Source organism: Pezoporus occidentalis, unplaced genomic scaffold, assembly GCF_034315485.1.
Source record: "Pezoporus occidentalis ecotype Australia unplaced genomic scaffold, CSIRO_AGI_Poc_V1 ctg6, whole genome shotgun sequence".
Taxonomy (NCBI): Eukaryota; Metazoa; Chordata; class Aves; order Psittaciformes; family Psittacidae; genus Pezoporus; species Pezoporus occidentalis.
The window spans coordinates 7614702-7641292 of record NW_026915943.1 but is presented as its reverse complement, the minus strand read 5'-3'; the positions used below and the strand labels follow the sequence as shown (position 1 = coordinate 7641292).

General features: G+C 41.9%; 1 protein-coding gene and 1 long non-coding RNA gene across 3 annotated transcripts; both read left to right on the top strand.

Moving 5' to 3' along the window:
- The first annotated feature begins 524 nt into the window (after positions 1-524).
- On the top strand, positions 525-13618 carry CHORDC1 (cysteine and histidine rich domain containing 1). Of its 2 annotated transcripts, XM_062639285.1 has the most exons (11): positions 526-677; positions 3957-4006; positions 6301-6357; positions 6813-6973; positions 7475-7575; positions 8194-8252; positions 9770-9840; positions 10037-10142; positions 11448-11567; positions 12237-12299; positions 12815-13618. In XM_062639285.1, the coding sequence occupies exons 1-11, from the start codon at positions 614-616 to the stop codon at positions 12956-12958; spliced, it is 996 nt and encodes a 331-aa protein (XP_062495269.1). In that variant the 5' UTR covers positions 526-613; the 3' UTR covers positions 12959-13618. The 2 variants fall into 2 exon arrangements, with proteins under 2 accessions (XP_062495270.1, XP_062495269.1); XM_062639286.1 differs by lacking the exon at positions 6301-6357 and having other exon boundaries at positions 525-677.
- Positions 13619-19814: 6196 nt separating this feature from the next.
- LOC134174375 (uncharacterized) lies at positions 19815-24687 on the top strand. The gene is made up of 2 exons (XR_009968620.1): positions 19815-22921; positions 24067-24687. It is a non-coding gene; the product is annotated as an uncharacterized LOC134174375 (long non-coding RNA).
- Positions 24688-26591: the final 1904 nt, after the last annotated feature.

Genomic DNA, 26591 nt, shown 5'->3' with positions numbered 1-26591 from the left:
AGGCGGGGGGGCTCGCCGGCTCCTGATGACCCCAAACCGAAGAGCACAGCGCTTCCACAGCCAAGCAAGCTGTGGCCAGCAGCGCCCAGCCTCCCTCAGCTCCTCCCTGGCCCAGCCACCGGATGAGACCCTGAGGAGGAGGCCGGCCCGGCCCATCACAACAGAACCCCGTGTCTGGGGATCACCGCTGGTGCCGGCAGCAATCAGCTCCCTCCTGCTGCAGCTGAAAGGCTCCCCAAGGAGTTTCTCCGAGCTCGCAGCCTGCCTTGCCACGGGAACTGGGGCCACACAACCAGCCCAACCAAGCACAACACCCTCTCACCAACCACCCCTTCCCCACCGTCCCGCATAACCCCGTCCCACCGCGCATGCGCCGCACTCCTTTCCCTCCCGCGCATGCGCTCCGTGCCGCGGCTCCTCATCCCCCTCCTCCTCCTCCTCTCGCTCCAGCCGCCCGCGCTGCCGCTCTCCCCTTCCCCCGAAGCTTCGTGAAGCTTCCGGAAGGCTCCGGCCGACTCTTTCCGCTGAGGGGCTGGCCCACCCCTGGGCGCTGCCCTCCTGCAGCCTCCTTAGTCCCCGTTGTTACGGGCGGCTTGCCGGCCGCCCCGCCGCCATGTCGTTGCTGTGCTACAACCGGGGCTGCGGCCAGCGCTTCGACCCCGAAACCAACACGGAGGGTGAGAGCGGCGGCAGAGGGGAAGGGGGAGCGCGGGGTACATCCTTAAGTGCTCCGCAAACAGCTTTCGGCCTGGGGGTGTGAGGGGCGGCATCTCAGAGGGGTTACGAGTGCTCTGCAAGGGAGGTATGAGGGGCGAGCTGAGGCACCCGCGCCCGGTGTCCTCCCCGGCCGGTGGAGCCACGTCGCGGTGCGGCGCTGGGAGCTGTCATTGACGTCTCTGAGGGACGGACAGCAGCACCAAGGGGCAGGGGCAGCCCTGGCCTGCAGGCTGTGTGGTGTGTCCGTGTCCCTCCCGCCGTCCCCATCTCTTACGGCACCGGTCTGGCCTCGGCTCACTTCTCCCTGAGGAGCTCGTGTTTTTGTGTGGTGGTCTCAGTGTCTTTAGGGGTGGAGGAGCGGTCCGGTGTGGTGAAACGATGCTGCGGGCTGCTCTGTTACAGGCTTTGCGGCCCCTGCACAGCGGATCCCGCCCGGGCACGAAGGTGTCCCGTCTGTGCGGAAACGTGGAGCTGGCGGTCGGCCTGACTGCGGGGTTCTTGTGTAATAACAAAACTTTTCACAGCAGAATGAGGGAAGGAGGTAATAAGGACCTGCTCCGTACGTTACTGTCATCTGTTCTGAAGGTAGAAACTGGATGCCTTGAGGAACAGACGTGTTTCTTCTGAGGGCGTTGCATACATAGCAGTTATCAGCGCCTGTTGTTTTAGTTGTAGTATGTGGACTAGAAACTGGTAATTAAATGTGTCTTACGATATGTGTATGTCTGCTTTTCCAAGTGCTGTGAGCTCTTGCAGTGCTTCCTCTATGTGTACTGTGAATCAAACACCTGGTGAAGCATAGAATGGTTTGGGTTGGAATGAATCTTAAAGCTCATCCAGTTCCACCCCCCTGCCACTGGCAGGGACACCTTCCAGTAGACCAGGTTGCTCCAAGCCCCTGTGTCCAACCTGGCCTTGAACACTGCCAGGGATGGGGCAGCCACAGCTTCTCTGGGTAACCTGTGCCAGCGCTTCAGTGCCCTCCCAGGGAAGAACTTATATTTAATAAGGGGGTGGGGGGAAGGGAGGTAAAAAAAGATCAAACTTTTTTTTTCTCATCTTTATATGTTCTTTCCATTTGCATGCAGTGACCTTAATGTAAAGACAGCATTATAAGCCTGTCTCCCAAAAGCCTGTGCAGAGTTTTCACAGTGCTGTTATTTTAGTTTTCATAATTCCACAGAGGCTGCAGGAGGGATGATCTGAGTTTTCGGTAGGCTTGCTCTCAAGTGATTAGTAAAGCAACTCTTTTGGCTGCATTGCTAGAATGTCCTCTTTGCATTAGCCTTATTTGCAGAGACCCAAAAGATTAGAAGTAGGCTAACGTGTTCTAGCATGTATGTGAGTTCTGTGATTAAGAAACATGGCATAAAGTGTATTTCTTTTTCTGAGCTAAGTATTGCCAAAGAGAGGGGCAGCATTTTGAGTAAGACTCACTAATGTTAGTAACTTGAAAAGCAGGCAGCTGAAAATCACAGTTGTGGAGTGATTCCATTTAGTGATCACGCCTATGACCTGCGTCCCTTTGCTCCAAAAGACAAAGTAGATAGTGAGTTTTGTATTACAAATTCGCACTGGGACTTCATGACCAGTGTTGTTATTAAAACAACAGTTCTTCGCCCTGTATTCCTGTGTTTGTGACCAAGTTGTAGTGGGCTGATGTGGTTGGCCTGGCCCTCTGCTAACTCTGTTGCTTGGCTTGGGAGAAACAGCTTCTTGAGAAGTTTATTCTGGTGAGTAACTGGGCACTTATTGGAATTACTGTTCCCTATCCTAACCAGTTCTAAATGTAAATGTAGTTATTCCCAGATAACTTCGGAGAACCATGTTTAAATTTCCTACAGAAGTAAAGTGATTATAACTTTCAGCATCCCTAAACTTCAGGATGTTTTACCACCATGATTCTTGTGATGACATGGTTTTATATTTTGCAAAATAACCTCTATTTTTGTTTTAATTTGGTTTAGAAGTGAAGTTGCGGGCTCTTTTTACAAAATAGCCACATTTTGTTTTATATTCTTGTGAGGTTTACCGACATTAGCTTTGTGTCCTGAAGCTAAAGGAATTGGTAAAAGTTCATGGATGTCTCAAAATACCCACCTTTTGAGTTAAGGTGGGAACTGATGCCTGTCAGATGTGGTAGTACCTTAGGGTTAAGCAGGGAATGTAAAATCAAAGAAAATTAAACTAAGCAAAATTTCTTAAAAATGTACACATTTATGAAAAGAAAACTGCAAAACTTGGTTGTTTTTTCGTTGCCATTTGATATCTGTAGGCAGATTACTACTAAAATTGCTTAACACTTTTATCTTTTGCTTCCTATTATGTGTATTATTTTATTTTTCACTCCGGTTTATGGATGCTTATTATAAAAACTGTTACTATTTATGTTGCTTTTAACTGTTTCTAACAAGAAAAATTTTGCTTTACTGCCTAAAAAGACAACAGATATTTCCCATCACTTTAGAGTCAGGTCATTAAAATATTATCCGTGCAGTATATGTCAAAGAGAAGTTATATTGGAGCAATTATATTGCCTTTGAAAAAAGACCTGAAGTAAAAAAACAAAGAATAGTTGCAACATAAGCAGTTCCATTAGTGGAAGCTATGTTTCAGTGTGGTGTTTCTGCAGAACCTACTAATTATTAGTATTGACAGGTCTAAATTGTGTATGTGGAAGATCAGCATTTGGCTTCATGTCCTGAAGTGACCTAGGATACTACAGACACTGAAAAAAGAACAAGCTCCTTATCATGGATAAAATGATGGATTTGTATCGAGAGCTGTTTTTAACAGTGCTTCTGGATAGAAACCGTTGATCAGGTGCAAATAGATGTATTTGGTGGTAAACTGGTATTTTATGTCTTTCAGATGGCCATAGGGCCAATTTTACTTCCACTGAATGGCCAGTAAGAACTGGTTGTTGACGGAGGCAAGGGATGGTCCACAGAAAGTTTATTTGCTCCATGTTGAAATAGAATTTTGTCTTAGATGCCTGCTTTCTGTTTTGTGTTGTATAGTACAAAAGAAAAAAAATCTTGATTATTTAGGTTTAACACACTCAGAGAGCTTGTTCTGTGGAGTCTGTGTATTCTTTAATAATTATGTGTGTGTACTTGGGGAAGTGGGACAGCTTGTGGCATATGGGAATTGCAGTGTGAAATTTTTGCTGGGTTTGTGATGGGATGAATAAAGATTCGTGGTATGCCTGAATATTAATAATAGCAATTTCGTTCTAGGATCCTGCACATACCATCCAGGTGTGCCAGTCTTTCATGATGCTCTCAAAGTAAGCCTGCAAGTATTTGTCTAAATCTTTTTTTGTCTTATATGTGTAAAACAGTATGCTTGTGTCCTTTTTAATTCTAAGTATTCCAGTGTTTCAGAAACTGATATTCATGTTTGATGAGCATGAAGTGAGGAACTGATGTCCATCCTATCATGTTTGAGCAACCCCATGAAGTTAGAAAAGCACACTTACGCAGCCCTGGAGAAGACATTAAAAGCTGTACTCAGGATCTGAATGCCTTGCAAGTCTGTATGACACATGTTTTCTGTTGACTGACATCAGGTGTCTCAATAGTTTAGGTGGATTCTCTGAATAGGTCTTTGGAGGCATTGAGAGGTGTCATACTCTTTCAGTTAATTAGCCTGTTTGGAGTTCAGACCAGCTGCTCGTGGTCTTATGTGGCTGGAGCACTAATCATAGGATCACAGAATGGTTTGTGTTGGAAGGGACCTTAAAGCTCCTCCGGTTCCAACCTCCTGCCATGGGCAGGGACACTTTCCAGTAGGCCAGGTTGCTCAAAGCCCCATCCCACCTGGCCTTGAACACTGCCAGGGACGTGACATCTACAGATATTCTGGGCAACCTGTGCCAATGTCTCACCACCCTCACAGTAAAGATCTTACTTGTATCTGATCTAAATCTGCCCTCTTTCAGTTAAGGTGTATGTGACATTTACCTACTGTGAAGAACATTTGTATTCTCTTAATCGGTCAAGTAAGAATGTTAGGTTGGGACTGATTGCCTACGGCTCTGATGCAGCTGTCCAGGATTCTTGGGCCACATTTTCAGTAGTGAATTAAATGTACCTGTGACTGGTCTCTAGTGCTTAGGCCAACTGCAGAGCCTGTGTTCATTACATTAAACTGTTTTCCTCCAAGATCTACTGAATGCATCCCAAGTACCTACATGGAGCTATTTAGACAACAACTGCCAAAACAGTACTGGAAATCATTCTAACACTTCAGATGTGTATGGTCAGAAATCCGGTGCCCAGAAATGGAGTCTGGCACTGTTTACTGTATTAATACAGCTGCAGCCTAACCAGCCTATTTTAGGAAACCAAGCTGCTGTTAATCTGAGCTGTGGGGCCAGCATTTTTTTCTTGGTACTTAGGTACTGCTTCTACTGGCAGTGCAGCTCATCCCTTTCTTATAATGGGATGTCTTTGGGGCCCAAGGAAGCTTGTGCATCTGTGCTGGGAAGCTTTTTTCCTGTAAGCTCTGCTCTTTCTGCAGTATGTAACTCTGGAATAGGCGGTTGTGTGCCACTGGCAAATTGGAAAGGATGCTGTTAGATCAAATATGATACAGTTACTTAGACTATGGAGTTTGTTCTGGACAAAAATATAGTACTCATAAAACAGTACATAAAACTTCTACCTAATTATAATGACATAAATTACACAGTTGCTTCAAGAGCTTGTCTTTACTCACACTTACACACGCCATTTTTAAAGCAAATGCTACTTTTAGCCCTCTCTTTATCGTATGTCTTGGCCTGATCATAAAATTATCATATTTTGAGTGCTTTTCTTCCTGCTATAAATTGTAGACAGTCTAAAAAGGCAGGGTGAACCTTTTGTCTCCTCACTTGTGGAAGTTGTTGATATATTTTGAAGGTGTTGTAGAACCACTTGCCAAACCCCATTGCGTCTGTTAAGCTCTCCAAGCAGTGGTGCATTTATTAGTCAAACTGTTGTCTTTAATAAGGTTCCTTGACCTCCAAGGTACATTATTCGGAGTGGCAAGATAATTTTCTCTAAAACTGGATTTCTGGTTTATATAATAAAATATTCTTGGTTGATGTGGTTGAATAGATGGCTATGCAGTGCAGATATCCAGCTTTGTGATGAGGAAGTAAGCAGTTGGAAGACTTGACTAGTGCTCAAGGAAGGAAGAATATTCTTACTGTTTTAGGATGGGGGCATGTATGCTCTGCCACAGGTAAGCCTAGTCGTGGGTGTAATATTTCTTTGTTTTGCTTACATGTTACTTTATAAGATAGAGTAAAATTTCTTTTTCTGCCATACAGAGTTGTCACCAAACTTGTCACACAAATACCGGCTCACATTTACCAAATTTTCTGAGGAAAACTAGAAATGGCAGCTGTTGCACTTTTCTCTGGCTTTTAAAAATGCAGATGATGATAATATTGTCCAAAGAAAGGAAAAAGAAAATCTCTAATCATGATGTACGACATCTTGTAAAAGAATGCAGTTAGTCTTTTGCTTTTTATAAGCTGTTGCCAAGTAAGGTAGTCATGCTTGTTTTGTTTTCGTACCAAAATGTTTATAGGGTTGGTCATGTTGCAAGAGAAGAACAACAGACTTTTCTGACTTCCTAAGCATTGTGGTATGTACTCCTGATTATTTACCATTTTTATACTTGTCAAATGACATAATATTGATGAGAGGTGGCATAATTTTGTTAAAATTCTGAAATCTTGCATGCACTATTTTTCTTGATATAATGTTGAATCTGGGTCTCATTTACAGGCCTTAATGGTGGTAATAAGTTCTATTAGAACCTATATAGATGCATGTTAATGAAAGAAGGTCAATTCTTTTGTTCTTTGCTTGATTATGGAAAATATGCTTTTTTCTTTAATGCATGTCCAAATGAAGATACTTTCCACTTGAGCTGTAGGATTTCTTTTGTAGCCAGTGTTTTGAGTAGGTTAAAGGATGGTGAGTTAACGATGGAGCTGACAAAATAAATCAAAAAAACCTGCTGCAGGTTTTGATAGCTTTTATTTCTGCACTCAAACTACACTCTGTGTATATATAAACATATGCTTTCCTCCATAGGGCTGTACAAAGGGTCTCCATAACAGTGAGAAGCCTCCTGAGCCTGTTAAACCAGAAGTCAAAACTACCTCTGAACGAAAGGAACTAGCTGAACTGAAACCCAGATTTCAAGAACACATAATTCAGGCACCAAAACCATTGGAAACAATTAAAAGGCCAAGGTGGAGTATATGAAACCAAGTTTTGCCAAATTTGTGGTCAGTTAGCCAAGTTAAAGCTCGTTTGGTTATTCCTATAGTGTCTCACATTTTACATAGTACAAAACCTCCGAAAGTTTGTGTTCGGTAGCAGTGATGATGTTGCCTTAAGCTTCAAAATGAAATAAAAGTTCAGGTTAGGACAAGATAGTACTGGATCTCTCAGCATTTAGCTTCGCAGGAAATAAAACAGTTATAAAAATAACTTCAAGGTGCTTGTATTTAGATTCTTTAATTTGTTTTTATTGCTGTAGATTACAAAGAATTTCCTGTTGAATGACAAGACTCCCTTCTAAATTTCTACTGTATTTTTCTATAAGCAGTAAGAGTTGGCATTTGTAAAGCTAGATTGTTTCTTTGTGGTTAGAAAGGAAGAGCCTTACAGCAAGATGAACATTTACTACTATGTTGTGTTTTGTAAATGATTTTGTATGAAGCTGACATAAGTACGTGGACATTTTTTAGCCCAGATGAGCCAATGACAAATTTACAGCTGAAAGTGTCAGCTTCCTTGAAGCAAGCGCTAGATAAACTGAAGCTGTCTTCAGAAAACGAAGAGAAAAAAGGTAAGGGTATAGTGAGATTAAGTTCGTATGTGATATATAGCATATAGTAAATGCTATATTTTTGTTGTTGTTTCTTAAGTGATAATTTTATGTAATTATGTTCTTCATCTGGGAAATAACCTTCCAGCCCAGGGAATGATGATCAAAGTTTAAACGTAAACAGTGTGGAGACTTGAGTGTTAGGAGCAATATGTTGCCGTTAAAATTACTTCAACTACCTGTCTTGGAAGATTTCTGGGTTAAATGGATGTGGTGACATCTATTTCTGAATATATGACTGAAAACATTCCCAAGAAATGAACTTTAATCCTATTTTACTGCAAACATGATGTCATATAAAGCCTTTCATAAACGGGTGAAGTTTCTATGAAGGCTAGTTGGTTCTCCCTCACCTGTTTCCCCTGTTTCTTTTTGCATAGGTAATACAGGTTTTAGAGTGCTTCTGGAATTTGTTTCTTTTTATCTTTCTGGCAGACTTCAGTGCCAGGCAGAAAATAGACAGGTTAAGAAGGGATTTTTTTTTCTGGTTTACTCCTTAGCTGGTTTTAATTCTTAACAATGCAAGATATTCAGTACATTATACAATTCAGTTGCTATTTTCTATGACTCTGTTTACAGAGGAAGACAATGATGAAATCAAGATTGGGACGGCATGTAAAAACGCAGGCTGTTCAAAAGTAAGTGGTCCAGTTCCACTTCTAAACCCAGCTGCTAAACTATTGAGTATGCAGTTTTGGTTTTCTTTCTTGGGTGTGTTTTTTCCTGTGTGCTACAAATTGATTTGGAAAAGGCACAAAGTCCGTCAGGCTTAACAAATGCACATTTGATAACGTGATTTAGTATGGACAGATGTGGGCTGCTCTGTACTGAAATTGCTCTGAGAGATTACTTAAAATGACTCTGAAGCCTGACCTGAACGTCTAATGAGTGAGCTTGCCATTCCCATGATACTGACATTTTTCAGCTTTAAATGTTTAATATTGATGAGACATACCTTATAACACTTGAATTGCTCTTGATATTCTGTAGGTATTCTATGGGGATTCTATAGGTACGTAGTGAATAAAAGACAGATTAGGGACAGCATAGGCCCCCGCTGGAAGCTATCAGGAGAACTGCCTACCCTGGATTTGGAGAAGGCTGAGGTTCTTAGTGACTTCTTTGCCTTTGTCTTCACTGGCAAATGGTCTGACCACACCACTCAAGCCTTCGAAGGCAGATTCAGGGACTGTGAGAATGAAGACGCTAGGCCCACTGTAGTAGAGGATCAGGTTCAAGACTCTCTTAAGAACCTGAACGTGCATAAGTCCATGGGACCCGATGAAATCCATCGGTGGGTCCTGAAGGAGCTGGCAAATGAAGTTGCTAAACTGCTGGCCGTCATATTTGAGAAATCATGGCAGTCAGGTGAAGTTCCCAATGACTGGAAAAAGGGAAATATAACCCCCATTTTCAAGAAGGGGAAAATGGATGACCCAGGGAATTACAGACCAGTCTCACCTCTGTGCCTAGCAAAATCTTAGAGCAGATTCTCCTGGAAAGCATGCTAAGGCACATGAAAAACAACAAGGTGCTTGGTGACAGCCAGCATGGCTTCACTAAGGGGAAATCCTGCCTGACCAATTTGGTGGCCTTCTATGATGGGGCTACAGAACTGATGGACAGGGGTAGAGCAGTTGATGTCATCTACCTGGACTTGTGCAAAGCCTTTGACACTGTCCCACATGACATCCTTGTCTCTAAATTGGAGAGATAACAATTTGATGGATGGACCACTCGGTGGATAAAGAACTGGCTTGTGTTCAATGGCTCAGTGTCCGTCTGGAGACGAGTAACGAGTGGTGTCCCTCAGGGATCAGTGTTGGGACCGGTCTTGTTCAATATCTTCGTCGCTGACATGGACAGTGGGATTGAGTGCGCCCTCAGCAAGTTTGCCGGTGACACCAAGCTGTGTGGTTCGGTTGATACGCTGGAGGGAAGGAATGCCATCCAGCTTGTTAGGTGTGCCAGGGAACCTTCTGTGAATGAAGGTTGAATGGTTACTTTGAAAAGCTAGGGCAAGCCATTAGGTCTAGATTATTTATTCAAAAGCTTTGTAGTCCTTTGTTCAGTGTTTCTGTTTGAGTTGTGTTTTGGTTTTGCCTTTGGTCCATATCCTGTAACAGTAATATACTTCAATGCTTTCTTTTGCTAGACGTACCAAGGACCAGAGAGCACAGAAGAAGTATGTATATACCATTCTGGTGTACCTATATTCCATGAAGGGTTAGTATTCAGTTAACTCTAATTTTTTGTTTTTTTTTTTTGTTATTTTTGTTATTTTGTACTTCTTTTTTTGTAGATGTTGCCTTGTTTTCATTTTGTATTTCTTCTTCAGTCAATGCATAAAGGAAAGATCCTAAGTATTCACAGTGAATAGTGTCCTAAATATTGTTTGTTAATTACTTTGCACATTTTCAAGGATGAAGTATTGGAGCTGCTGTAAAAGAAAAACATCTGACTTCAATACATTTTTAGCTCAAGAAGGCTGCACAACAGGAACACATGTATGGACTAAAAAGGATGAGGTGAGTAGCATTAGCATTGCCTGTAGCTAGCCATTCTGAAGTTTGAATACTGGACTGTAGTTAGTACCTTGAATTGTTACTGTAGTTAAGCTGTTACAGATCACTACCTCTAAAATAATAACACTGAGGATGATATGCACAGCATGACAATAGAGAAATGGAAGGGTCTCCTTCTGTCTAGTTTCAGTTTTGTTTACACATCTGAATATTTTTTTCTGGTCTAGTTAAGCATTTTGATTTGGCTACCAGTTTAACAAATACAGAGAGCATCTTTTTAGTTACTAGGTATATCAGTGCAATGTTGGGAACAAACTGCAGAATAACAGGGTGAAAAAATTTCCATTCAAGGTTTAAAAAAATTCTCAGAGAATGTTATAGAATGTAATAATGGAATGAACACTGGTCACATATTGGATGCAGGTGAGCGCAAAGTTCTTGATCTGAATATATTGTCTGTTGCCGAGACAAAATGGGTATTGCTACCGTTCTGTGATTTAACAGAAGAAAATAAAAATGTATGATAGAAAGTGGTGATTCTGGTACCTCATTCTGAAGCAATTACTTCACAAGTCCTTTATTTCCTTAAGTCATGGAACTGCTGCTTCCTTTCAAGTTTTATGTTTATGGTTAAGAATTATTTCCTAATACAGAAATGAGGGATTATGAACAAAACTGAAGGCGTGAGCCTGAAGCAGAAGAGTGTTCTTGTAAAGATTTTACCCAGATTTTAAGAAACTGTGTATTAAATACGTGCATATTGAGATAATGGTCTTCTGGCTAATGGAGGGAGGGGTACTTTACATTTTTCTTGTCCTTTTGGTTTTTTTGTCACCATTTATTTTTCCTGCATCAGAGAACAGAAGGTAATATTCAGTGCTTTTTTGCAGTAATCTGGAAGTTTCTTGAAGTCATGGCTGGCATGCTTGTTTCTTTGTTCAGTTCCTTTCTGCAACCTGCTGGATAGCTGTAGTCTTGGGAAGGAAGTTAATCCAACAAATAACAGTTTTGTTGTTTGGGCTTTTTTTGTTTCCCTGTCAGAATGCCCTGGTTTCTTATTATTGTCTCTGTCATGAGCATTGGTTTTCTCACTTCCAAGGTTTGTCAGAAACCAATAGCTAAAATATTTAGTGAAAAGAGATGTAAGTGGAGTCTTGCAGTCTTCTGCGAACATGAAATACAGCTCTTTATTAGCTGTGCTTTCTGGCTGTTCAGATAGTCCTGGGCTTTTACCCTGAATTAATCTTGTAAAAATACTCCTGAATGCAGTTTCAAGTTTTTTCTTTCTGTACCTGTTCCGTTACATAGGGTAAGAAAGTAGTTCCATGCAGGCATGACTGGCACCAGACTGGAGGAGAAGTGACTATTTCTGTGTATGCTAAAAACTCTGTTCCTGATCTGAGCTTCGTTGAAGCAAATAGCACAATGGTGAGCATTTACCTTAAGAAGTAACTCTTTTTTAATTCTTACAGCAGCTTGAAGTTAGGAAAATCTGGCTTCTACTTTTATGTACAAGGCAGAAGGAGCATAAGAATCTTACTTGAGTGACGGCTTTTTCTTGGCATTTGTTTTTGTTCAAGTATGTATAGCTTGGAGTTTTCCCTTCTGTTTGGACATGTGTGATTTAATGGTCTTTGTTTAAGATGCAATATAATACGTGAAAAAAAAAAAACAAAACCAAACTCTTTAATTTGACTTCTGCAATTAAAACCCACGTGTGATGGATTTCCATCACCATATGTGTAAAGAATTATAGATTCATAATTAAATTGTATTTGGCTTATTGTAATTTAATAGTGCTCTTCACGGTGTGCAGCTTCTCAGCTGCTAATATTAAGCAGCTGTTAAAATGCTTCACTGATTTCTTAATCGTGCATTTGGAGAAAATGACACAGCTTCCAGGATGTATATATGGCCACTGTTGGCAACAGTACTGTATCAGTAACAGTTAGAATGGGTTTTCACTTCTGAGGGACAGTTTGATCACTTCGCTTATTGTAGGGTCTGTGTTCTAATGTAATATATTTTGCTTAAACATACTTGATGTGTCAAACGTTTTATTAGCCTGACAAAATTTTCTCTTGTTTTCCTATTAAGTTAAATATCCATATTGTATTTGAAGGAGATAAGGAATTTCATCGCAGTGTGAAACTATGGGGAGTAAGTATAAGGATAATTTTTCTATTTTTAAAAAAAAACAGCAAAACACAAATCTCATCTTGCTCTCTTTCAGAACAGTTTGATTTGCCTCATTACTCTGCTTACTGAAAGAAATTCAGTTACTTGCATTCATTAATTACATTTAAATCTGAGTTTCATGTGCCAGGTGATCAGGTGTGACAACATAGTTGACACTGCTTTGAGCTGAAGGTAACCCCCTGAGGTCCTTTCTGATCACAACTTCCATTACAGTGGTGGTACAGAAAACCTATGGCACTATATATCTGTAGGCTTATGTATGTGTTAGACCAGTGTATGTGTTTCATACGTGTGGGCCTATATATATATTCATAGCTTGGGAATGGGAGAGGGATGACTTCCCTAAATAACAAGAGGGAACTCCGTCTACCTAAACATCAACTGAAATTTAGCAATAAATTCCCAAAAACTTAATTTGCAAGTATCTAGCAGCCTGTTTTCTTAAATTGAAGAGTGAAATATGTTTTCTGTTCTAGGTAATTGATGTAAAGAGAAGTTATGTGAACATGACGGCTACAAAGATTGAGCTCACTATGAGGAAAGCAGAGCCCCTGTTATGGGCAAGTCTTGAATTACCGGTATCCAACACACAACAACAAAAAGAGAGTTCAGATCAATAATGATTCCAAGAGACAAGTTATTTCCCATTATGAAGTGGTGACTTGCTACTGTAATCAAATATTTTAACTTTTATATAGAGTCATTTTTTTATACTTGATCATATGTTCCATTATACAAAGAAATTTGATGTACAGTAAATGGGGGTGTAAGCTTGAAGGGTAATAGCTATTTCTGCTCGTGCTTCCATGAGTATATTTATGCTAGTTGAAGTGTCTCCATGGAGATCTAGAGTAAAAAGAGCTGTTGCCCTTTGCTTATAACCTTACCTACCACGTACTGACTATCCAAATAGATGTGATTTCTGTCCACTGTGAGTGCTGAATTTTCAAGTATTCAGTTTAGACTGGATCTGTTGGGTGGCACATGTTAGGTTCAGTACTGTTCAGTATGAAGCATACAGTAATACAGATACAAAAATCTGAGTTCAGTAAATGATTAGCATGCAGTTCTACATCTGGAATAAAAAGACATATAAATATCAAAAAACACAGGCTTACGTTTCTGTCTTCTGAAACTAAGGTTTGTTTCAATACCAGTTGGCTGTGGAGGGATGGAATAAACAGTGTTTTGCAAAGGATTTCAGTACTGCCGACTCTTGCAGTCTTTCATGTATAAAAGCAGGAGGTCAGATTGAAATAAAAAAAATAAATGGACAGTGAAATGGCTGAATAACTTAGCATCTCATCTGTGGAGACTATACAAACAGCAGACTATTGTGAAATTACCAGGGTGCTGTATATATTTGACAGGGTATATTTTGTCCAATTCTGCAATACTTGAAATTGAGTCTTTTTCTCAGAGTAGGTGGATATGTGTAGTAGAAGCCAGTTCCATGTAGATAGGCATAGCACTTTTGTCTGAGGATGGTAATCTAAAAAACTATCTACAGGATAAATCTTAGGAGAAACAAAAGGCAAGCTTTAAAATGTCTATCTCAAATCATAATTGCACCTTTGAATTGAAATATGTTAAATATTATTTCTTATGAGCAGCATAAGCAAAACACTGGAATATGATATTAAGACCTTATATTTATTTGGAGTTCTGCATCAGTAATATTTTGTGGCTGAAAACAGGATAGTTTTAAAGATGAGACTTTTACCCAAGCAGCAACAAATGCAGTGAACTTGCTTTCTCTTTTTGCTTCAAATAGTTTCTTAATTTTGTGTTATAACTAAACAAAAACTAGTATTTTGTATATAAAGTCATGCAAAATCATAGAATCATATCATCATAGAATGGTTTGGGTTAGAATGGGCCTTAAAGCTCACCCAGTGTCAACCCCTCTGCCATAGGCAGTGACACCTTCCACTAGACCAGGTTGCTGAAAGCCTGATCTAACCTGGTCTTGAGCACTTCCAGGAATGGGGCAGATTAATGCAAGTGGAAGCTTGTACATCATGATTTATTGTGCCAAAACTTGTATTTGTAAACAAGCTGTCCTATGGACTTAGAAATGTGCAGATGCTCATCTGCCTACCTTGATGGACCTGGGATAATTACAAGAGGGGCACAGGACAAAGTAAAGTCATTCTGAAGTTAAATATGGATTTCGAAGAACCTTAACTGTTCTCCAACAGGTATAATTTGACATGAGCTTGGAGCTCTGTCTTTAGCAGTACTTGAAGTCCTACTTCATGCTTAATGTAGTAGGAAATACTACAAGATGGTTACCAAAGAAACCATCCCCAGGCACCAAGAAAGTCAGGCTAGTGCTGTGTATATGGAATTTGCATTGGTGCTTCTTTACCTTCATTTCAAGATACTGCTTCCTCACAGTCTTGGACAGACTGTGGTTACTTACTTCCTTGGGCCCTTATTAAATGCTCTAGCTCTAAGTTCTGCTTAAAAGGTTCTATTAACCTCTAATAATGCCTTCTGTTTTTTCTTCTTTTTTTTTTTCCCCTGTATATAAATCTGTCACTGTCAAATCAGTGTTGTGAAGTGATGGAGTGCAAGCTCACAAAAAACTATGCCTGCAAAAGGTCCTCTAAAAGTTGAACAGCTGTTCCCTGATGTGCTCTGAACTGACAAGCAGAGCTTACATTGGTGTGATATTGAGAATAGTCACTTCAGTGCTATTCAGTGAAATGTTCTAGATAGCTGTAGCTGCTAGCATGCCATCTGTGGTTTTGTATGCAGAACTCTGAACTTGGACAGCAAAATGAGCAGTGTTCAAATGCCAGGATAAAGATCTTGCTTAACAAGCAAGTTCAAATGTGTGTTTAGCCATATGGATATATAAATACCCTATATAAATGTTTTTCTACATTTTTAACATATTTTCAATTTATTTGCATCCACACATGCAGTAGGTTTACATTATGTAAAGTATGGTTTAAAGAGCTACAATGGAAATGGGATTTGGGGGAAAAATGGTATTTCTAGCAAGTTGTGTTCTCCCTTAGTATACGAGATGCTAAACAGAGAGCAATGTGGATGAATGGCCTCTTCTGCTGAAACTTTGGGATCCCCTAACAGTTTGATAGGCTCTTTCAGACTGCTGGTAGCTGAGTCAGCTTGTCCGGAAGTAGAAGAATGCTCCTGTAATAATGGTCTTTGCTTTTGCTTTTTATTCATTCCTCCTACTCTTTTGCTGTTGTTCATACTCTCAGCTCAAACTTAAAGATGCTTCCAGAGTTCCATAATGACTTCTTGTATCAGTACCAATAAATCCCCTTTTAAATTTCTCCTGTTCAAAAAAGTAAGCAAGCATACAAAAGATCCCCAGCTTTGATGAGGCAGGAAGGTACAGGTTTTACAAGTAACCGTCTAGTTTTCAATGGCCTGTGATGTTTCCCAAAATTACAAACTCTCAGATGGTGTAGACTGCCACAAATCTTTTGTTTAACTGCATTAATTCTTAGCAGCTTATAACTGTGTCTTCATCATCAAGCTGCAAAAGCTGCATCAGTTACCCAAGTTGAATGTTCTGAGCAGTGCTCAGAACAGGTTTCAACATACAGTGTTTGGTCCCAGTATTTCATGTAGTGGCACCTCAACAAGAGTAGGGGTAGCTGACACATCAACAGATTATTGCTTTGGCTGTAGCTTTTAGTAGTAAATGTGGAGAGAAGGTGAAACCAAAATAATCACAGGACTGTCCCAGAAGCAAGGCTTGAAAGCTGATTTTTTGATCGTACAGGCTTTCACCTGTCTAATAAGAGTGAAGTGAAATTGCAAACAGGTATGTACTGGAATACTTGCTGTTAAATGTACCCTTTTATTCAAGTTTTCAGAAGTTACGCTGTATTTAACAATGTGGTAAAGTATACTTTTATAATGAATGAGCCTTTAAATGCTGTGGTGCATTTCAGTGTGGGTTTACATGTTACACATGTAGACAGTGTATTGCAGGTCTCAGAACTGACTTCAAATGGCAGATAAAACCTTTCCTTCGCAATCCCTTTTTAGTATGACAAATTGCATGAGAAATCTTAATCTTTTCCCTCATGTATAAGCCCATGTTCCTACCTAGCATTACATCTGATACCTGAAACGTTTCTTGGAGGAGCTGGAATTTAATGTTAATATACTCTTGAGCACTTCGCTGTCCAGCAACTCTGACTCTTATGTTTTACATGGCACTGATGTAACTTGACGAAACAAATCTTCCATGGGATGATCTTCCGGAACATGTACATTATCAAGTCACCATTTCAGTAGTTTGGGGATTAGTTTTACTAGAAATTTTGCCTTGAACAAAAGAATTACTTATTCTATGTAATGATGCATTTTTTGCTTGCACTCTTTACACATGGCATGAGTATTGGCTAAATACTGTACCTGTTAATCATTGGTCTTGCCCAATTGCTACTAAATTCTTTTTCAGCTGCGTTCAGGAACAAAATCCTTTTTAAAGCAATGCATTATGTGTCTGGAACACTGTTTTAAGGTGGTAATAATATTGCCATTACAAGAGTCCTGAATTACAGTTGGAGGGGGGAGATGTCTTTTTGCATGGTTGTTTGATTCTGCACATTCATAAAACTTACCTGCAGAAATTAATGTCTTCATGCTCTAGTATTTTTTTCTAACTGTATTCAATAAAATCCTTATTACATACTGGTTGCACCTGGGGAGGAAGGGGTGTTGACTTCTTTTGTTACGGGAGAGAGCTTCCCTTTGGGTTTACAGCATCGTTGGTGAAGTGAAATGTAAGTGGGTGTTTTCAACAGGTCAGCTTGTGTCTTAGGAGACTGTGGCTCAGGGTTTCTTCTTCACCCCTTACTTGTTTTCTTTGTTGCTTCCTCACACCACAGCCCAGTCAAGATACTTACATGCAGCAGTTTGAGTAAGTGTGGCTGCTCAGAGGGCGCCTGTCTCATTCCCAGGAATTGGTCTGTCCAAGAATTTTTAGCATTTGCAAACTTAGTGGAACTGGAATAATTCCAAATACAGTGTTTGGGCTGAAGGTACTGTGGTGCTGCTGCCTTTTTTGTATTTACTTGGACAAAGGAAGAAGATACGTGTCAGACCTCTGGCCTTCCCTCGAGAAAAGGGATTTGCGTTTTGGTGTTGACATCCATAGAATCATTTAATAATAGACTGGCTTGGGTTGGAAGGGACCTAAAAGCTTGCCCAGTTCCAGCTATCTGCCACAGGCAGGGACACCTTCCACTAAAGCAGGTTGCTCCAAGCCATGTCCAACCTGGCCTTGAGCACTGCCAGGGATGGGGCAGCCACAGCTTCTTTGGGCACCCTGTGCCAGCGCCTCAGCACCCTCGCAGGGAAGAGCTCTCTGTGGTAATAAAAACTTCGTGTTTTCTCACAGTTTGGGTACATGTTTTAACCAAACATAACCAAGATTACTGTTGTGATTGTTACAGATTAATCTAGTTACAGTGTGAAATGTTTGTTAAGCAAATTCAGTTTCTCTGAGTTTGCAGAAGGAAGGGTTGTCTGCAGAAGAACGAAGGTTGGGTAGGTAGGACATTGGCAGTAAGGAGGGTGGATGGCCTTGAGAGTATGATCCTTAAGAGTTCGCACTTAAGGAACACAGATCTGAACCCATGTTCATAAAGTCAGTGTTTACCTGATGCAGTGTTGGAATGAACTACTCTACATGACCAGTGTCTGGTAATGCATTTGTAGTCCTGTGAGCCCAGAAGGAAAGGGGCTGCAGGAGCAGGTACCCCTAACCTGGTGATACATGAAATGTGCCGATGTGTTTAAATTGAGCAGTCTGTATGATGACTGATCCTGGCTGTCCAGAAAGCATGCTGGTCTTCCTGCAGCTGGTCTCTCTTCTCTCTGATTAGGAAGTATCCTCTTGAATCAGATAATGGTTTTTACCTTCAGGAAACAAGTGTTTGAAAAAAGGAATCCCTTGTTAAACATTAATAAAAGCTGCACTGCAACAGAAGTCGTTCAGGGCTAGCTGTAGGCAGAGCTTACAACCAGCACCGAACCAGTGCAGAAACCTTGTTCTCTGAAATGTGTTTTAATTTCGTGACAAATACTGATGCTGAGGTACTGCTGCTGTATTCAGTGCTTCGGAGAAAACTAACCTCATGTGCTTCTGGCTTAATGCACTTAACCGAATTTGTTGTTCCTTAATTGAAAATCAAGCTTATGTCCACAAGGCAGAGTTGATGCTGCGCGCTTCTAAACCCTAAGGGACTTCATTTTTTTCAAGGGAACGCTTTGTAATCAAGCTATATTGTTGTGTACATAAACACTAACCCAAACTTTAAATGTTCTGCCTTCATCTGTGAAAGCAGTTAACAACTGGAGTGTCTGCTCATGAAGAAAACCTACAGCTATAGCATCCAGTTCACAATTACTCTTCTATTGTAGCTCTGCAAATTGGAAGCCTGGCAGCACTTCTGTTACACTAAGTTTTTACTTACATGGATTTATAACTGCGGGGATCCTTATGCTTTCCAAGTGTATAAAGAGCAGCGGTGAAGAAGATGGTAAAATGAGTGGAGGGTATTAAAATGTAGTTGCAAATAAATTTTTATGAGAAGAGTTTTCCTGTGGGTATAGAAAAAATGGTTTATAGAAAACCTGCTAAGAGTGAAGGTTGACACAAAGCAGCAGCTCTAACAGCATCCATGAGCCAAAGTAAGGAAACTTCAAATCACAGTCAATGATCATTTTCTCCCTTATCTGTATGAAGGTTCACCTTGTTGCTGTGTGAACACAGGCGCTGTTCAGCATTTCTGTTGTTACTTCTCCTCAACGTTTTACTTTGGAACACAGACTTGTTTGTCTGCATTTATGCTTGAACAATTATATTGTTGGAACTAGATGATCGTAAGGTCCTTTCCAACCCTAATGATTCTATGATGCATGTTCCCTGAAGGCTGCAGCTTGTTTGAGACTGTTACACTGAAAAGTAGCCAAAAACCTCAGTCACGGAATCACAGAATGTTTTGGGTTGGAAGGGCCTTAAAGCTCATCCAGTTCCAACCCTGCCACACTTTCCACTAGACCAGGTTGCTGCAAGCCCTGTCCAACCTGGCCTTGAACACTGCCAGGGATGGGGCTTAGCCACAGCGTCTCTGGGCACCCTGTGCCAGTGCCTCAGCACTCTCACAGGGAAGTATTTCTTCCCAATATCTAATCTAAATCTCCCTTCTTTCAACTTTAAGCCATTCCCCCTTGTCCTATGCCTGCATGCCCTTGTAAAAGCCCCTCTACAGCTTTCTTGTCAGCTGTTTTACACACTGGAAGCTGCTCAGAGGTCTCCCCAGCATCTTCTCTTCCCCAGGCTGAACAATCCCAACTCTCTCAGCCCATCTTCATCGGAGAGGTGCTCCAGTCCTTTATAAAACTAATGAGGTTTTGCATTTCACAGTTTTATCATATAATGCACGTATGTTTAATCTTGAACTGTCCCATGGGGTACTTGAGTAAATGTAACTTGTCAAGGGTACAATTGCAGTCTGCAGTGTTGAACATTGCCATGTCCCCCACACACTGTAAGTATTCTTCACTGAAATTGTAAGTGCGTTTGTCTGCAGAACGAGCAGTAGCCCTCAAAGAGCTGACAGATTTTGCCAGATCATATTCTGGTGATCACATTTGAGGACAAACCGCAGTGTAATACTGCCCGCAAGGAAATGCTGAGTTCTGCAGTTACACACTGAACCCTGCATCAGTATCTAGTTCTCAGGCAGGTTATCATCTGTCAGACTGCAGGTGACAGGAATGAGTGATATTTGCAAAACCCAAGTCCAATAAGGCTGAATTATGTGATCTGGGATGGCTTGAGAATGAAAGAAAAGCCAGGTCTGTTTCAGCAATCTCTGCTTTGCCAGGACTGCATGCTAAGTCCTACACCATGCATACTAAGTATGTATACAACCACATGTAAGTAGCTGTCCATAACCACTGGGGATATCCCAAGCATCAGTCTCTGCTGGCAGTTCAATAAATGCAGCATTGCCACAGCGGGTAGCAGGGCACCAGCTTTGCTCCGGCCCTGCATGGTCTCAGGATGTGCCAGGCTGGTGTTGTCTGAACTTCTCTTTGCCTGCCTGGAGCTTTGTTCTAGCTTGTTTGGCTGTTGCAAGTTCTCTCATGACCAATCGGCTGTTGCCTCACTTGTTCTCCCTTTGTTTCTGTATAGTTTTATATAATAACAACAGTTTTCTTCTTTTTTTCTGTAATAAATAGAGACTAAACATTCTTTGATCACACAGGTAAGACTTCAAGTATACCAACAATGAACTCGCCTTTGCTTACCAAGCGTGTTTATTTCTGCCTTCAATAAGGCAGGTGGGATGTTTGTGCTTTACTCTCTGCTGTGGCAATGGGCAGCACTAAGCAAGTGCCCACAGTTCTGCAGGGCAGGGTTCCAAGATGTTATGTGCTGTGGGATGAAGATGGGGCTTATGAAAGCAGAAGGTACCAGAGCGGGTTTTGGTGGGCAGGGTAAGGAAACATGGATGTGTGATCTCAGAGGGAACTGAATGTTTCAGTGCTCGGTGTTCACAGCAATCTGTGCTTCCCCAGCTGTGGTATCCTGCTGCCCCTGGGTTAAGTAAGGGTGTGTTGTCACAACAGTCGCTGTGTCCAGCAACTGGCTTGGGTTTCCTTCTAAAAATAGAGCCGAGGTTGGATGTAGTGTGGGTGGCAGCATCGGGAATGCGTCAGCAAAGATAGCAAAGCACATCTGGGGAAGGTGCCATGTAAGCACAGCAAGTCTATTCTTATCTGATTGGTACCCTCCTCTGACATGCTTTTCCCATTATCGCCTCTCCTGTTCTTTCCCTTCATAGAAGGTTGTGACGTGTTCAGCTTACTTGAACCAGGTCCAGCCCCTCATGCATGAGGTGCCTAACAAACCAGTCCTGCTCCTTCTCCTCTGTTCTTTGAGCTCCCCAACCTCATCCAGAAGATGGATATGCCTCATGGGTTGGGTTGCAGAATAGCTCAGAGATTTTCTTGAATGAAGAAGATGCTTAATCCATCAGGACAAAAACTGCTGACACCAACTGAAGCTGCCTTGACTTCACAGATGATGACTGGCCCAAGCAAGTACAGAGGGAAGCCGTGGGACAGAGTTCCCAAAACACTGGGGCTTTCTAAGTTCTCCTGCTGACGCTGAATGAGAGAATTAACAATTGAGAAGTAACAGCAGCATTTGACTGAGGGCTCAACTGATACACCATAGACCTGCAGTTGAACTACAGGGTTAAGCAGAAGCCACTATTGTTTTACCAGAGCTACTTTTAGTCTCAGTGGTGTAATGGGAAGAGTCTTTTGCCTTAGAAAAGGCTGCTCACTAAATTCAGCTCCTGCTGGTTTCTCTAGGGACAGTTTCTGTATAGCAGGTGTTGCTCAGTGAGGAACCGAGGAGCGCTTTGCTTTGGCTCGGAAGAGAACAGCAGAGCAGAAAGCAAGATTTCTGTATTTCATATAATTAGTGTTGTCTTCTCTGCTTTGCCATAGGGAAGTCCATGACCTTCACCATCATTCAGCTCTCTTAATGGCACTCGTAACTGTATGCTAGAACGCCATGACTGAAAACAGAGGAATTTAGAGTAAGGAAGAGAAAGAACAGGCCATGAGGAGTATATGCTATTCCTACCAGCTGCAGAAGGGAGGTCCCCAGCTGCTTTTGATGCCCTGTCTCCTGTAGATTCCAGCTCTGCCTCCATGAGAGTCTCTACAGCATTGCCTGGGAGGTGCAGAAAGTCCTCAGTGACTTTTGGTATCTTCCGGAATCTCATCCTGCTGCTGTTTTCCTTAGGAGTTTTTTGGGGTCACTGCAGTAGCTCTTTCTGTGCACACGCTGCACAGCACCTCTAACCTTCTGAATGACACCACTGGAGGACAAACTACTTCTGCTTTCAAGCTATTTTGTTGTTTGCTTTGTTTCATTAAATAAGTGCCATGATTGATGTATTTAATCGTTATTTTGGTTTGAGGAGGAGCACCTTTTGAAGGTATTAATTTTCTTGGGTTTCAAGGCAGTGCATATGAATAGAGGACCAGCACTTAAGAGGCTGTTTATTCAGTGGATGCACCACAATGAGTGCAAAGTACTGTCTTTCCCAATAATCTCTCCATGAGAAGTGCAAGGAATGAAGCAGGTATGTTTTAATCCCTTCATGCCTCCATATGCTTTAATTTCCAAGTGCTTTAGAGCCTTCTGAATGAAAAGTTGCATTGTCAGGCATGAGCAGTCCTTGCATGCATCTGATCCTTTTTTAACCTGCTGTACCTTTCACAATCTCCTGTAGCAATGAGGTTCACCATATAATGACATGTACAGTGAGTAATCCCTTTGTTTTAAACCTGCTGCCTGATATTTTATTAAGCAGCACGGCTAGGAACAGCAATAGCTCCTCCATTTGGTTTGGGGTCGGGGGGGCTGATAACCAGGTTGTCAGGTCCTCTTCTGTTGCAAAATACTATGTAGCCCATAGAGTTCACATTCTCTTGGCCCTTATGAGCATGTAGAGATTATTTTACAGGTTAGCTATAGAAGAATCATAGAATCATAGGTTAGGGTTGGAAAGGACCTTAAGATCATCTTGTTCAAACCCCCCTGCCATAGGCAGCTACACCTCACACTAAATCATGTCACCCAAGGCTCTGTTCAACTTGGCCTTGAACACTGCCAGGGATGGAGCATTCACAGCCTCCCTGGGCACCCCATTCCAGTGCCTCACCACCCTGACAGGAAAGAATTTCCTCCTTATATCCAATCTAAACTTCCCCTGTTTAAGTTTTAACCCATTACCCCTTGTCCTGTCACTACAGTCTCTAATGAAGAGTCCCTCTCCAGCATCCCTATAGGCCCCCTTCAGATACTGGAAGGCTGCTATGAGGTCTCCACGCAGCCTTCTCTTCTCCAGGCTGAACAGCCCCAACTTCCTCAGCCTGTCTTCATACAGGAGGTGCTCCAGTCCCCTGATCATCCTCGTGGCCTCCTCTGGACTTGTTCCAACAGTTCCATGTCCTTTTTATGTTGAGGACACCAGAACTGCACACAATACTCCAGGTGAGGTCTCACAAGAGCAGAGTAGAGGGGCAGGATCACCTCCTTCCACCTGCTGGTCACGCTCCTTTTGATGCAGCCCAGGATACGGTTGGCTTTCTGGGCTGCAAGCGCACACTGAAGCCAGCTCATGTTCATTTTCTCATTAGCCAACACCCCCAAGTCCTTCTCTGCCAGGCTGCTCTGAATCTTTTCTCTGCCCAACCTGTAGCTGTGCCTGGGATTGCTCCGACCCAGCTGTAGGACCTTGCACTTGGCATGGTTAAACTTCATGAGGTTGGCATCAGCCCACCTCACAAGTGTGTCAAGGTCCCTCTGGATGGCATTCCTTCCCTCCAGCGTATCAACTGAACCACACAGCTTGGTGTCATCGGCAAACTTGCTGAGGGCGCACTCAATCCCACTGTCCATGGCAGCGATGAAGATGTTGAACAAGACCGCTCCCAACACCGGTCCCTGAGGGACACCACTCGTTACTGGTCTCCAGCCGGACACTGAGCCATTGACCACAACTCTTTGCATGTGGCCATCCAGCCAGTTCTTTATCCACCGAGTGGTCCATCCATCAAATTGATGTCTCTCCAATTTAGAGACAAGGACGTCGTGTGGGACAGTGTCAAACGCTTTAGAAGAAGGACAGAACAATAGAAATTGGGTCTGTGGAAAAGTCATCATATAGTACCAGTGCTGACTGTGATCATCTGCTTAATGGGCTGATTGACTTTAGGACCTTTCTCTTGCAATGTCTTTTCCTTAATAGATACACTGAGTTACACACTGTGTTTTTTCACTGTTGTAAAAGAATACAGGCTTAGATCAGCCGAACCTATACTCAACAATTTGCTTTGGCAGAACCATAACACCAGACAAATCTAAATGCCCTGTTCTTACACCTGAACTGTGTAGTTACTGAGGAGATTTATGAAGCTTCTTCAGCTGGTTACTTGTACTTCAGTCATCAGGATACAGGGATAAGGAAGTTTTAATTTCATCACTACTCAAAGGCAGTCCCTTGATGCATGAGTCAGCTTTGAGAAGGGCTAAATTACAGGGTGATGAGAGAAGCATTGGCATCACTTAATCCCAAACATTTAATCTTGAAAGGTTTTGATTTAGTTTTTATTAAGCTTAAGATCTGCAGAGCAATTTTGAGGTGGTTCTATTGTGATTGATTGATTCATTCATTCATTCATTCACTGAAAACCACAGCAGAATTACTATTCTAAATTACTGCTAATTTTGCACAAATATATGAGTGTTGTAAGTGGATTGTGTTAATCACTTACTCACTGTAGAAGGGAACATGTAGGTTATCCCCATTTTCCAGACATCACTAAATTGACCAAGTGTTCCGGCTTCCTTTCCAAAGGCAAACCAAAGGTATTTCAACCACATATATATAATCCAAAATAACCTCCTGGCACTGTCCCTTTAAAACTGATTTTCTAAAGAGACAATCAGCAAATATCCAAGTGATGTTTAACTTTACTCAGTTTAATTTTGCCAAAGAGTTTTCCAGCTCCAGCCTGGCCTTGAACATACCCAATCCCTGGCAGTGTTCAAGGCCAGGTTGGACAGGGCTTGGAGCAACCTGCTCTAGTGGAAGGTGTCCGTGCCCATGGGAGCAGGATGATCTTAAGGTCCTTTCCAAGCCAAGCCATTCTATGATTCTATGAAGGGTTTGTTTCTCACTGCTCTACGATTCACAGATAGCTTCAGCCAGGCTGAGTGAACTGTGCAGATGGAATTGGGGAAGGACAGAGCATAAGGAGAGCCTGAAAAATCCCCCCACTCTTTGAAATTATGAGCTACACAAATAAAGCAGCCTTTGGGCTGTGGGATGGCAGCAGTTGCCTGGTTGCCCACCTACAGAAAAGGAGATACTGTTGGCTGAAGCAGGGGAGGCAATCTCAGCTCTGAGTAACCGATCCTTTCCATACCAAGAATATGGGACTTTATGGAATTCAATTTGTATAAAGCATTTATAAGTGGTTTGGTTTTCCTATTCATAAGGGTTTGGATTATCCCTTTCCTGCAATAGAACTTTATAGACAGGAATGGAAATAGACTTAAGCTATTTTGTATACTTCCCAGGGCCTATCGGGTCATGATGGATCCTACATTCATACAGAGCTAGCAATTAAGTTGAGAAAAGGATCAAAGCAATCACTGCCAGCTGTGCATTCAGCCTGATGTGAGCTGTAATTTATTCTTACATCCTTGAACTGCACCTGGAAACAAGAACAGAGAATATGTTCTTTTGCATGGCACAGAACTTCGAAGGTTAGCTACCACTGAAAAGGTATGTTTACTGGTGAAGCATTTATTAACTGGTTTGTGTTATTAAAGACATTTCTGTAAATTAAGCAGGAATCACTCTTCAACAGATACTTCCTTTTTATATGGAAATCCCTTTTTGCCTTGCTGTCTGATGATCCAATGGCAGCAACCACCAACAGATCCAAAGCTAGCTGCTGTTCATAGGAGGCACTAGTGGCTTTTTTCCACCATGGAGATATCCCAATCCTTCCTTGGAAGCACATTCAGTTACTGCCCATTGCAGTTAACATAAAGCTACAACGGAGCAGGAAAAATGGGTGATTCAGAAGGGAAGGAGAAACGGTGCAGTAATGTACCAGTCACTGTTCACAAGGTATCACATCCTTCAGCAGCACCTTAAGCTACAGATGTGGAGGTGAACAACTCAATAACGGCGAGTGGCCTCATCATGTAGAAGTCAAGAAAATAACAGCCATAAAGAAGAAATTCTTTACAATGAGGGTGGTAAAACACTGGCACAGGTTGCCCAGAGAGGTGGTGGAGGCACCATCCCTGGAGGGATTCAAGGCCAGGCTGGGCAACCTGATCTAGCTGAAGATGTCCCTGCTCATTGCAGGGAGTTGGACTTGATGAGCTTTGGAGGTCCCTTCCAACCCAAACTATTCTGTGAGTCTATGTAGTCACGGTTCTGGTGTTCTTAGCACTGACTACTTGTGTCTTGTGCATGCTGATGAGGTTGGTCAGGCACTCCTTTCTCCAACAGGAGAGTAAATCTTGGACTGTGGGAGAGGAATTTCCTCCTCATGTGCCTAAGTCTTGATTTGTGAAAAGCAATTTAACAATAAGCTATGAGCAGAACATCCACAGGTACACAAGTCCTTCATCTTTCAGAA